This window comes from Eriocheir sinensis, unplaced genomic scaffold (genome assembly GCF_024679095.1).
Source record: "Eriocheir sinensis breed Jianghai 21 unplaced genomic scaffold, ASM2467909v1 Scaffold157, whole genome shotgun sequence".
NCBI classification, from domain to species: domain Eukaryota; kingdom Metazoa; phylum Arthropoda; class Malacostraca; order Decapoda; family Varunidae; genus Eriocheir; species Eriocheir sinensis.
Window position 1 is genome coordinate 555,001 of NW_026110928.1, and position 13,614 is coordinate 568,614.

Sequence of the window (13,614 nt, forward strand, 5' to 3'; positions counted from 1 at the left end):
AGGCACCGCGTGGACATAGCTGTGGTGACTGAAACGTGGCTCAACAGTGAGGTGGAGTTATCCTTCGCCAGGATTCCAGGCTACACCCACTGGATCAGGAGAGACCGGCAGGGAAGACAAGGTGGCGGTGTGGCAGTGTGCCTCAAGGAAGGAGTTCAGGCCCAGAGACTTGAAGTAGAGACACCACCCACGACAGAGGCGGTGTTTCTCAAAGTAATTCTGGCAGATGGCACTGCCCTCCTCCTGTGTGCCATGTACCGCCCCCCAAGGCAAGGGCCTGCCCCCATGGATTTTCTGACGGAGCAAATGGACGACCTGCTGACTCGCCATCGCTGCAGGCATGTCCTAATCGTGGGTGACTTAAACCAGCACATGGAGGGAGCCGCCTACGAGAATCTCCTAACGGTGCAGGGTCTGACAGATCATGTCACCTTCCCGACCCATGAGCGAGGCGGGACGCTGGACCCCGTTATCTCGGACCTGGGAGAGGGCAGGGTCACGTGCCAACAGCTTGGGCCGGTAGGCAGCTCTGACCACCACGCCATCCTGACCCGAGCAGACGTGGGCGTGGCGCGGGATGAGGCCACCTCCCACACTATCTGGCTGTGGGACAGAGCTGACTGGCCCTCCCTTAAAAGAGACCTGCAGCAGACAGACTGGCACACCCTTCTCTCTGGGCGAGCAGAGCCCATGGCGAAGGCCTTTACTGAACGGCTCAAAGCCCTCCAACGAGAGCACATTCCACACCGCCAGTACACCTCCAAGCCCACCGATCAGCCCTGGTTTGGTTACCGCTGCCGCCTTGCTGCAGAAAGAAAATATTCTGCGTGGCTCCGCTACAAAAGGAGCCCAACCCGCCCCAACAAAGCCCTGCATCGAGCAGCGTGCAAAAATATGGTGGCCACCAGTAAATGGGCGAAACGGAGGTGGGAAAGAGACCTCCGCGCCAAGCTGTGCGGGCCAGGGGTGGGCAGCAAGACCTGGTGGACCCTTGTTAAGGAAAAGCAAGGCAGCAGCCACCAAGAAACAATCAATACCACAACCAAGCAGGACGGCACCACAGCCACCAGCAGCAGGGAGAAGGCAGAGCTCCTGGCTGACCTTTTCTCTGCCAAGATGTCCGTCGCCAACCCCACCAGACCTCCACCACAACTGCCACAGGAATGCAACCAGACCCTGACCGAGGTTGCGGTACACCGGGAGCAAGTGGAGCGCCTTCTAAGAGCGGTGGACGTCAGGAAGGCCACTGGTCCTGACAACGTTAGCCCACATGTGCTGCGTCACTGTTCCAGTGAGCTGGCAGGCCCCCTCTCGGAGGTGTTCGGGGCCTGTGTCCGGGAGAACACCTGGCCCTCTATATGGAAGGAGGCTCGCGTGGTGCCGGTTCACAAAAAGCGGGCCAGATCTGACCCTGCCAACTACAGGCCTATCTCCCTCCTGTCTGTAGTTGGAAAAATCTTCGAGAGAATAGTGGTGGAGGCCATCACCCGCCACCTCCAGAACAACGCCCTCATCACTGACCAGCAGTTTGGGTTCAGATCTGGCCGCTCCACTTCAGACCTCCTGCTGCTCCTCTCCAGGGATTGGCAGGACTCACTAGACACCGGCCTGGATACCATTGTCGTCGCTCTCGACATCGCGGGTGCTTTTGACCGGGTGTGGCACGCGGGCTTGCTGGAGAAGCTTCGTGCCAAAGGCATCCAAGGACACCTGCTGATGCTGATGAGCGATTACCTTCAAGGAAGAGGCCTCCACGTCGTCGTCGGCGGCCAGCAGTCCAAGGACCTCCCAGTGGGTGCCTCAGTCCCTCAGGGATCTGTGCTGGGACCTGTCCTCTGGAATCTGTACATCGACGACCTTCTCAGGAGTCTGCCAGCAGTCTCTGCATACGTTGACGACTGCACGCTCTCCCTCTCCTACCCTCGCCAAGAAAGCCAGCAAGCGGTTGCTGAGGTCAACCAGCAACTACGCTTGATACGGGAATGGGGGGAGCGCTGGCAGGTGAACTTTGCTCCTGAGAAGACTCAGGCGATGGTGATCTCTCGGTCCCCGGCAACCACACAAGCTGTCGGAGGAAGGGTGATGTTTGGCTCCGTCACCCTCCCGCTCCAGGATTACGTCAGGATCCTCGGAGTGGACTTGGACCGAGAGTTGCGCTTCAACCGCCACCTGAAACACGTCGCCCACCAAGCCTCCCTACGTGTCTCTGCCCTTCGTAGAGTGGCTAATTTCCTCGACAAGCGAGGAATTATGCTCCTCTACAAGGCCCAGGTAAGATCCTACCTGGAGTACGGGGCTCTGACCTGGATGTCCAGAGCTGCCACACACCTGCAGAGACTGGACAAGGTGGAGCGACGGGTGCAACGACTGTTACAGGAGAACAACCCCCAGCCCCCCCCTCAGGATATTATACATCTAGACACTCAGGAGCACCACTGGACGTCGCTGCGCTGGTGTTGTTCCACAAGGCCCAGGTACAAGGAGTACCACACCTGGCGAGACTGAGGCTCCCCCCGCGAGATGCTGTGAGAGATACGAGAACGGTACTCTCCAGCCACGAGCAGGTCGGGGTGCCGAGTTCACGCGCCAGCCAGCACCAGCGAACCTTCACCTCCAGGGTGTCCCGATTGTGGAACACATTCACTGCAGCAGGGCCAACAGTGAGGGAAATGCCCACCCAGCAGGTATAAGTGGCTGCCCACAGGTGGCGAAGTACATGCCCCACACCACTAGTGATGCTAAATACACAGTGAACAAGTGTAAAGGGCTTTTGAAATAATGCACAAGAAAAAGTGACATTTTAAGCCCTGAAAAGTGCACAGTGAAACATATGCTACTCGAACGATCGCATAAAGTGTCGTCGGCAAAATACAAATATGTTGTGTACTATAGATTCGTCAGTTTAAATAAAAAAAGAGAGAGAGAGAGAGAGAGAGAGAGAGAGAGAGAGAGAGAGAGAGAGAGAGAGAGAGAGAGAGAGAGAGAGAGAGAGAGAGAGAGAGAGAGAGAGAGAGAGAGAGAGAGAGAGAGAGAGAGAGAGAGAGTGTTTGTTGTGTGTGTGTGTGTGTGTGTGTGTGTGTGTGTGTGTGTGTGTGTGTGTGTGTGTGTGTGTGCAACTGTGTGTGTGTGTGTGTATCTTTGTGTATGTGTGTGTGTGTGTGTGTGTGTGTGTGTGTGAGAGAGAGAGAGAGAGAGAGAGAGAGAGAGAGAGAGAGAGAGAGAGAGAGAGAGAGAGAGAGAGAGAGAGAGAGAGAGAGAGAGAGAGAGAGAGAGAGAGAGAGAGAGAGAGAGAGAGAGAGAGAGAGAGAGAGAGAGAGTGTGTGTGTGTGTGTGTGTGTGTGTGTGTGTGTGTGTGTGTGTGTGTGTGTGTGTGTGTGTGTGTGTGTGTGTGTGTGTGTGTGTGTGTGTGTGTGTGTGTGTGTGTGTGTGTGTGTGTGTGTGTGTGTGTGTGTGTGTGTGTGTGTGTGTGTGTGTGTGTGTGTGTGTGTGTGTGTGTGTGTGTGTGTGTGTGTGTGTGTGTGTGTGTGTGTGTGTGTGTGTGTGTGTGTGTGTGTGTGTGTGTGTGTGTGTGTGTGTGTGTTTGAGAGAGAGAGAGAGAGAGAGAGAGAGAGAGAGAGAGAGAGAGAGAGAGAGAGAGAGAGAGAGAGAGAGAGAGAGAGAGAGAGAGAGAGAGAGAGAGAGAGAGAGAGAGAGAGAGAGAGAGAGAGAGAGAGAGAGAGAGAGAGAGAGAGAGAGAGAGAGAGAGAGAGAGAGAGAGAGAGAGAGAGAGAGAGAGAGAGAGAAAATGACCAACCCATCACAGACTTAGGGTCTGCTACCGCCCAAGTGTTACCTCTTACGGTCAAATCAAACGAAAACATTACAGACTTGTGGCGGACAGTAACGGCAGTCGTAGAAGGTCCTCAAATAGTTCCGGATCGGGCTGCAAAACTTGTTAATATCCAGTTACCTAACACCCCTCCAACGGGCAGTGATGTGTATATCGACGGAGCACCTCACATACAACGGATGACGGTGGAGGTAACTCTCGCTACAGTCAAGGAGGGAGGTATTGCAGAGGCATTGGTAATAAACACGTCTGGATCCTCTGTATCCTTAAAACACGGTGTTAGATTATGCCAGTGTCTAGTGTATGGGAGAAATGTCGCCCCGGAACCAGCTGAATACCCTTCAGCCCAAGTCTCAGGCATAACCTCGGCGTGTCAGGCTTTTCACGAACAAGACACAGCTAATTTAGAGGCATTCCTAAAAGTTGCACACTATTCCGAAATTAGGCCAACCTTAGTCCAGCTACTGGAACATTATAGGGGGGCGCTTGCTCTACCTAGCGAGCCGCTTGGAGTTACGCAGTGTGCTGAACACCACATTAAGTTAAAACCCAATACCAATCCTGTATATATCAATGCGAACAAGCTCTCCCACAGTCAGAGGGAGGTTGTGCAGCAACATATATTGGAAATGTTAGAACAAGGTGTCATCAAAGAATCGAATTCCCCGTGGAATTCACCCTTATTTCTGGTTCCAAAGAAAGACGGTTCTTCTCGCCCAGTGATTGATTTCCGGCGTGTGAACAACGCGACCGTGGATGATCATTTTCCGCTTCCCGTTCTTAGAGATCTTCTGATGTGTCTCGGTAGAGGAAATAAAGTCTGTACGAGTCTTGATCTGGTCAGTGGCTACTGGAAACTGCCCATGGCCCCCGAGTCACGTGAAATAACGGCTTTCAGCACGCCTCATGGCCACTATGAGTGGACGAGGATGCCATTCGGGCTCAAAGGAGCTCCCTTGACCTTCCAAAGGACAATGAACAGTATTTTCGGTGACTTGCTGGGCAACTCTGTCTATGTGTATTAAGACGACATCATCATAGCAAGTAAAGACGTGCATTCACACATGGATACACTAAAAGCAGCCCTACACAGACTTCAAGAGGTCGGATTAAAGCTCAAAATCACCAAATGTGAATTTTTAAAGCCTCGGATCAAGTTCTTGGGGCATGTCGTGGATGAATTCGGCATCCACACAGTGGACAACAAAATAAAAGCTATTGCCGAGTTCCCTCAGCCAACGTCTGCGGACAAGGTACGGTCTTTCTTGGGAGTCGCAGGTTATTACAGCCCTTTCATAAAGGACTTCGCAGCACGCGCGAGTCCCCTAACCCATCTATTAAAGAAAGACGTACCATTTCAGTGGCTCCCAGCTCAACAAACGAGCTTTGAGGATTTAAAGAAAGCGCTTACACAGGCTCCGGTCCTTGTCTTTCAGCTTTGTACAGACGCTTCAGTTAGTGGACTGGGAGCCGCTCTTATGCAAACAGATAAGTCCGGCAAAAAGCATGTAATAGCGTTCGCCAGTCGAGTACTAACAGCTCCGGAAAAGAACTATTCTGTTACCCACCTAGAGGCTCTTGCCATTGTGTGGGCTCTGAAGCATTTTCGAGACATAGTGTTGGGGTACAAAATTGTGGTGTATACGGACCACTACTGATCTTTTCAAGGGAAAAAACCTACACGGTCGTCTGGCAAGATGGTTCTTAACGATCCAAGCATACAATCCGGAGATAAAATATATCACCGGGAAAACAAATGTGGTCGCAGTTGCCTTATCTCGAAGTATTCCGATAGGCGCGATTACCACCCCATAGGTCATCCACAACTTCACTTCACCTGAGCTACACACTGCTCAGCGAGACTACCCGGTGTGGAAGAGGTTAATTTACGCCCTAGAGTCGGGAGACGAAACAAACCTTCCTGAATTGCCAGTTCCCTTTTCACAATTCTTCCTATCAGAGGACAACCTCCTTTGTAGGTCATGGCCAACCAAACCTGTACCTATAGAACAACTGGTCATCCCAGACAAATACGTCCCAGTGACGCTTAAGCTGGTCCATGACACACCCATTGCGGGTCACCCGGGAAGAGACAAGACGCTATCTGTCACCAGACGAAAATTCTACTGGCCCACATTACGGGTTGATGTAGAAAAACATGTCGCACATTGCATCGTTTGTGCTAAGCACAGGGGGTCCGTAAAAGGGCCAGCGCCTATGTTACAATATCTAGTACCAGAGGCGTCATGGGATGTTGTTAATATAGACTTATTACAGCTGCCCCAGAGCCAACATGCGTCGACTAGTTTTCTAGGTTTCTAGTTCTAGCGCCTCTCAAGGACAAGACAGCCACACGAGTGGCCCATGCCCTCGTGACTCACGTGTTGTGTCCACATTCGTCTCCTCGAATTCTTTTGAGTGACAATGACACCGAGTTCAGGAACTCAGTATTGAGCGAAATATGCGCTCAGTTTAACATCACGCAATCCTTCATCACAGCTTACCACCCAGCTGCTAATGGGTTGGCGGAGAGGGCTAAAAGGAAAATCTTACAAGTCCTCAGGCCTATCGTGAACGATCTCCACGATAACTGGGAGGATTGGCTATCGCATATAGCCGCTTCCATAAATACGTCGGTAAACGACTCTACGGGGAAGTCTCCCTACTACATCTTATATGGGGTGGAGAAACGACTTCCGTACGACTTCCTAATAAAACCTCAACAACCTCTCTACAACATTGATAGGTACGCACAACAGCAGATGCATATGTTTTCCAAGATACACTCAGAGGTTAGGTGTACGTTAAAAGCTACAAAGGTTGAAATGATGTCAAAACAACACAAACAGGCCGTCCCGGTGGAGTTAAAAGAGGGTGACACAGTCATGATTAAGCAAGCGGAAAGGAGTTCGAAACTGGGGGCTAAATTTGTGGGTCCTTACCGAGTTGTTCGGAATGTCAGGGGAAATCGGTTCGAGGTTCTAGAGTCAAATAGTGGAGTCAGTCTAGAAGTTCACAGTGATCGTCTGAAAGTAATTCCCTCACCTTTGGCCCTTGATATTGGTACTTCCCCCTCAGAGTCAAATGTTCAACAAGATAATCCCAACACCCATAGCTATGACTTGAGACCACGGGTTTAAATACTTCATTCCCACCACTTTCAGATCATGATGTTGCGTTTTCTGATCATCTTGTTGTCCCTCGGCTCCCTGCTTGCAACGACACCCATCCACCTGAAGCCTGGCGCCCTCACGGCACACATAGGAGAGGTCTTCCTCATAGAAGATGTGCTCCTCGTAAAATATACATATACTTTCTTGACCAACACCACTGACACAATCAGGATAGTCTCAGAAAAACTACTCGGCATGGCAGACGCCATACGGGCTACCAAGACTAGGGAATCAAAGGCACCTTCTAGTACCAACTCTCTGAATCTTTTTCAACTACTGGAGGACAGGATTCTGTTCTTACGTGGGAAAGTTGATGAGGCAGACATGGATTATAGTTTTCACTCAGTTCTCTCTCGGGTAAAGAGGGGGTTGCTCAACATCGTTGGGTCCGCCTCAAAGTTCCTCTTCGGTACGGCAACCGACGAGGACGTGCGCGATTTGCGGGACCACTACGCTCATGTACTTTCCTTTGCTGCCCGAAATCGCAGGGTGATCAACGCCAATTGTAGAAAACTTGCGAGGCTGCATATTCACTTTGAGGAACTGCTAGAGCAAACAAATAAGATGGTAGAAGTTATCAACATAGTTGTCAAGCAGATCGACCAGGTGAATCAGTTTCTCCTCCTAGATCAGGCCTTGCATGTATTGGAAAACGTCATTAACTCTGTCGGAACGGCAAATCAACAGGTTATTAGCAACATGGTTGATGCAGCGCACGGTAGAGTCACACCTGCCTTGTTCCCTCTACACGATTTGAGAACGACTGTCCATATCGGGTATCAAAATTACAGCCTCACACCTTTATTCAACCCAGACATGAGTCAATATTTTTACCCCTTGATTGAGTCCAGCCTCACCCCCATTTCAGACGGCGGACGTGTTTGAGGCACACGAAATTGTCCCGTTCCCTTTTTCAGCTAAGGACAGTGTGTTAGCCCTGGACACGTCCCCGTCTCTTGTTCTTATCGCGAAGGATTTCGCTCTGTATTCAACGGGTAGCTACTCACTCTTGCAATATTGTGAGGAGACGGTCTTCAGGCGATTCTATTGCTCTGCGTCTCTCTTTGCCTTCCTACCAGCTCGGGGAAGGGTATGCGAGATCGCCCTCACCCGCGTGAACGCGTCTGACGCTCTTTCCCTGTGCCCTTACAAGCAGCTACCACCAACATCTGTTTTCCATAAGAACTTTCAGGGTCTGCATTATTTCCATTTATCAATGGGTTACTGGTCACTATGTCATAGTGGAAGCATGCTATATCCGCTCCACTAACATAACAACGTACCCGTCCCGGATCCGTCTGGTTTTCACGGCCAATATTTCCCATCGAGTGTTTCCTCTACGGTCTCTCGATAACATTCACTTCTCCAGCATCTCTTATGTGACTAATTCCCTTAATTCATTGTCTTTCGCAAACAAAACAGATTTTGCGGAAACCCTGGAGGAAACGCTGCCTGAATACTTGCATCAAATAGTACTTGTACCCTAGATTTTTTGTACCAATGTTTCTGATGTTCGTCAGTCTCGTCGTCATGTGCTACCTTATTAGGAGGAACTCTGTCCTGCACGATTATTTGGTTGTGCAGACACGGCGACTGGATGCAGGGAGGCCACTGGCAAGGTAGTTTTTCCTTTTCTCAAGCAAGTCAGATAACAGAAACCTGGCATTCCCCTGCTCCTATACTTAACATTGTACTATGTTTCACTACTGTATGTTTCACTACTGTATTTTTTTTTAGGAGCTAGATGAACGTTTCATTGTCTGTAACCATGCCAGTTGATAGCTTCTTATACATGTGTCCTTATATTTATCTTTTGAGAGATTTCTTATGTTTCATGTCACACACGTTGTGTTTTACCTCTCCCTGTTTATATTATGACTACACATATGTTCTTACATAGCCAGTGTTTTAATGTAATTGTATCATAGGCAGTCTGCTTAACAAACTCCCACTATGTATGTTAATGGTAACTAGACTGCTAGTTAGATTTTTGTATATCGCGAGGTCGCGATCACTGGTAGGTGACCGAGCAGTGTTATAGTAGGATATCAATGTTTTATTATTATTATTATTATTTAGTATCACCACGATTTAGGCATACAATTGTCAATGGAAAATACCCACGACAGATAGATCACGCCACCTTATAGGTATGTCGTCCGTCAGTGTTTACCGTCTCAGTTTGTATACACAGCATTTCATCAAGCTTGAAAGGCACCTTGACATACGTGACCAATTGTAACAATTATTTTTCAACCTGTAACTGGTCACTCCTTCACGAGAGTCCGACTGACACACAACGGCAGTCGCTCTCGCTCCGACGCTCCTTGTACATATAGGCTAAGAATATAATCGCCTTAAGGAAGCTGAAGTCTTAATCAACGCCCTTTAAACGCCCCCCGGTACCCCGTTACATTGTATATCTATTTTCATACAAATTGAAATTATTTTTGTGTATTTTTGTATATATTTTTATACAAATTTTAGTTTTTTGATGTGTATTTTGTATATTTATTTTCCTACAAATAAACATTCTTTTATTGGAATTTTGTTTATTTATTTTGATATGAATTTACATTATTTTAGATGTATTTTGTATATATACTTTTATATGTATTTACATCATTTTAAGTATATTTTGTATATATATTTTCATAGAAATTTACGTTATTTTATGTGTATTCGTATATATATTTTGATACAAATTTACTTTATTTTATGTGTATTTTGCATATTTATTTCAATATAAATTTACCTTATTGTATGTGCATTTTGTATATATATTTTAATACAAATTTAATTATTTTATATGTATTTTTGTATATATATTTTAATAAAAATATGCGTTATTTTATTTGTATTTTGCATCTTTATTTTCATACAAATTTACATAATTTTATTGATATTCTGTTTATCAATTTTAATACGATTTTACATTACTCTATGTGTATTTTGTATATAATTTTTATACATATTTACATTATTTAATATATATTTTGAATATATATTTTTATACAAATTTAAGTTATTTTATGTATATTTGTTTATTTATTTTGATACAAATTTACAATATTTTATGGGCATTTTGTATACATATTTCAAAACAGATTTTCCTAATTCTATGGGTATTTTGTATATCTATTTTCATACAAATTTAAATTATTTTTGGGTATTTTTGTTTATATATTAATACAAATTTTAGTTATGTTATCTGTGTTTTGTAAAGTTATTTTCACACAAATTTATATTATTTTACTTGTATTTTGTTGATTTATTTTGATACGAGTTTACATTATTTTATGTGTACTTTGTGTATATATTTTTATACGTTCCTACATTATTTAATGTGTATTTTAAATATATATTTTTATACAAATTTATGTTATTTTATGTGTATTAGTATATATATTTTGATGCAAATTTACATTATTTTATGTGTATTTTGCATATATTTTTTCATACAGAATTACATTATTTTATTGGTGCTTTGTTTATTTGTTTTGACACGAATTTTCTTTTTTATATATGTATTTTGTATATATTTTTTATACGTGTATTTTGTATATATATTTTTAAACAAATTTATGTTATTTTACGTGTATTTTTATATATATTTTCATACAAATTTTTATTACTTTATGTGTATTTTGTATATATATTTCATTACAAATTTGCCTTATTTTATGTTTATTTTGTATATTTATTTTCATTAAAATTTAAAATATTTTATGTGTATATTTGTATTTGTATTTACGTTATTTTATGTGTATTTTCTATATATATTTTCATTCAAAACTGCATTATTTTATAGGTATTTTGTATATTATTTCGATACGAATTTAGATTATTTCAAATGTATTTTGTATACATATTTTAATACGCATTTAAATTATGTAATATGTGTTTTGTATATATAATTTTATATAAATTTATTTAATTTTATGTGCATTTGTGTTGTTGTTTTTATACAAATCTAATTATTTTATATGTATTCTGTATTTTTTTAATACAAATTTGCCTTATTTTATGTGTATATTGTATATTTATTTTCATACAAATTTTAATTGTTTAAAGTGCATTTTTGTACATATATTTTTTATAGAGATTTGGGTTATTTTATATGTATTTTTTATATATTTTTTCATACAAATTTACTTTACTTTATTTGTATTTTGTTTATTTATTTTGATACGAATTTACATTAATATATGTGTATTTTGTATATATTTTTTATACGTATTTACATTATTTAATGTGTATTTTGTTCATATATTTTTATACAAATTTACGTTATTTTATGTGTATTTGTTTGAATATTTTAATACATATTTACATTATTTTATGTATTTTGTATATATATTTCATTTAAAATTTTGATTTTTTTTGTTGTATATCTATTATCAAACATATTTAAACTACTTCTGTGTATTTTTGTATATAGTTTTATACAAATTTACGTTATCTGATGTGTATTTTGTTTATTTATTTTGATACGAATTTACATTGTTTAATCTGTATTTTGTATATATATTTTTATACGTATTTACATCATTTTATGTGTATTTTGTATATATATATATTTTTTTATAGAAACTTACGTTATTTTATGTGTATTCGTAAATATATTTTGAAACAAATTTATATTGTTTTGTTTATTTTGCATATCTATTAAATAAAAATTTACCTTATTGTTTGTGCATTTTGTATATTTTTTAATACAAATTTAATTATATTATGTGTATTTTTCAATATATATTTTTAAAAAAATATGCATTATTTTTTGGGCATCTTGCATCTTTATTTTTAAAAAATTTACATTATTTTATTAATATTCTGTGTTTTTATCTTGATACGATTCTACATTATTATATGTGTATTTTGTATATATATTTTTTATACATATTTACATTATTTATGTGTATTTTGTATATATATTTTATACAAATTTACGTTATTTTATGTGTATTTGTTTATATATTTGCATACAAATTTATATTATTTTTTGTGTATTTTGCATATGTATTTCAAAACAAATTAACCTGATTTTATGTATCTTTTCTATATCTATTTTCATAGAAATTTAAATAATTTTTTTTGTATTTTTGTTTATATTTTTTATACAAATTTTAGTTTTTTTATGTGTATTTTGTATATTTATTTTCCTACATATATACATTCTTTTATAGGAATTTTGTTCATTTTTTATACGAATTTAAATTATTAAATGTGTATTTTGTATATATATTTTTATACGTATTTACAATATTTTATGTGTATTTTGTATATATATATATATATATATATATATATATATATATATATATATATATATATATATATATATATATATATATATATATATATATATATATATATATATATAATTTTTTTTTTTCATAGCAATTTACGTTATTTTATGTCTATTCGTATATATATTTTGATACAAATTTACATTATTTTATGTGTATTTTGCATATCTATTTCAATTCAAATTTAACTTATTGTATGTGCATTTTGTACATTTATTTTAATACAAATTTAATTATTCATGTGTATTTTCGTATACATATTTTTATACAAATATGCGTTATATATAGGTATTTTGCATCTTTATTACATATATATATTACATATATATTACATATATATATATATATATATATATATATATATATATATATATATATATATATATATATATATATATATATATATATATATATATATCTAGATATATATATATATATATATATATATATATATATATATATATATATATATATATATATATATTTTTTTTTTTTACAGCAAAGTAGACAGCTCAAGGGGCCAAAAAAGTAAACATTAATAAAAAAAAGCCTACTACTGCTGCTCCTCAAAAGAATCCAAAGAGGTGGCCGAAAGATAGGTCAGTTTCGGGAGGAGAGGTGTCCTGATACCCTCCTCTTGAAAGAGTTCAAGTCGTAGGCAGGTGGAAATACAGATGAAGGAAGATTGTTCCAGAGTTTACCAGCGTGAGGGATGAAAGAGTGAAGATGCTGGTTAACTCTTGCATAAGGGGTTTGGACAGTATAGGGATGAGCATGAGTAGAAAGTCGAGTGCAGCGGGGCCGCGGGAAGGGGGGAGGCATGCAGTTAGCAAGTTCAGAAGAGCAGTCAGCGTGGAAATATCGATAGAAGATAGAAAGAGAGGCAACATTGCGGCGGAATTTAAGAGGTAGAAGACTATCAGAATGAGGAGGAGAGCTGATGAGACGAAGAGCCTTTGCCTCCACTCTGTCCAGAAGAGCTGTGTGAGTGGAGCCCCCCCACACATGAGATGCATACTCCATACGAGGGCGGACAAGGCCCCTGTATATGGACAGCAACTGTGCAGGGGAGAAGAACTGGCGGAGACGGTACAGAACGCCCAGCCTCGAGGAAGCTGATTTAGTAAGAGATGAGATATGAAGTTTCCAGTTGAGATTTTGAGTTAAGGATAGACCGAGGATGTTTAGTGTTGAGGAAGGTGATAGCTGGGTGTTGTCAAAGAATAGGGGATAGTTGTTTGGAAGATTGTGTCGAGTGGATAGGTGGAGAAACTGTGTTTTTGAGGCGTTGAAGGACACCAGG

General features: G+C 41.0%; 1 protein-coding gene across 1 annotated transcript in view; it reads left to right on the forward strand.

The window, feature by feature from the left end:
• Nucleotides 1-13,614, forward strand: part of LOC126990346 (uncharacterized) — a 110,793-nt gene that overhangs the window by 102 nt on the left and 97,077 nt on the right. Inside the window, exon 1 of the mRNA XM_050848927.1 lies at nt 1-269. This exon is cut by the window's left edge and continues 102 nt beyond it. Within this exon, the coding sequence (XP_050704884.1) occupies nt 1-269 (269 nt within the window). The remainder of the gene's footprint in view (nt 270-13,614) is intronic.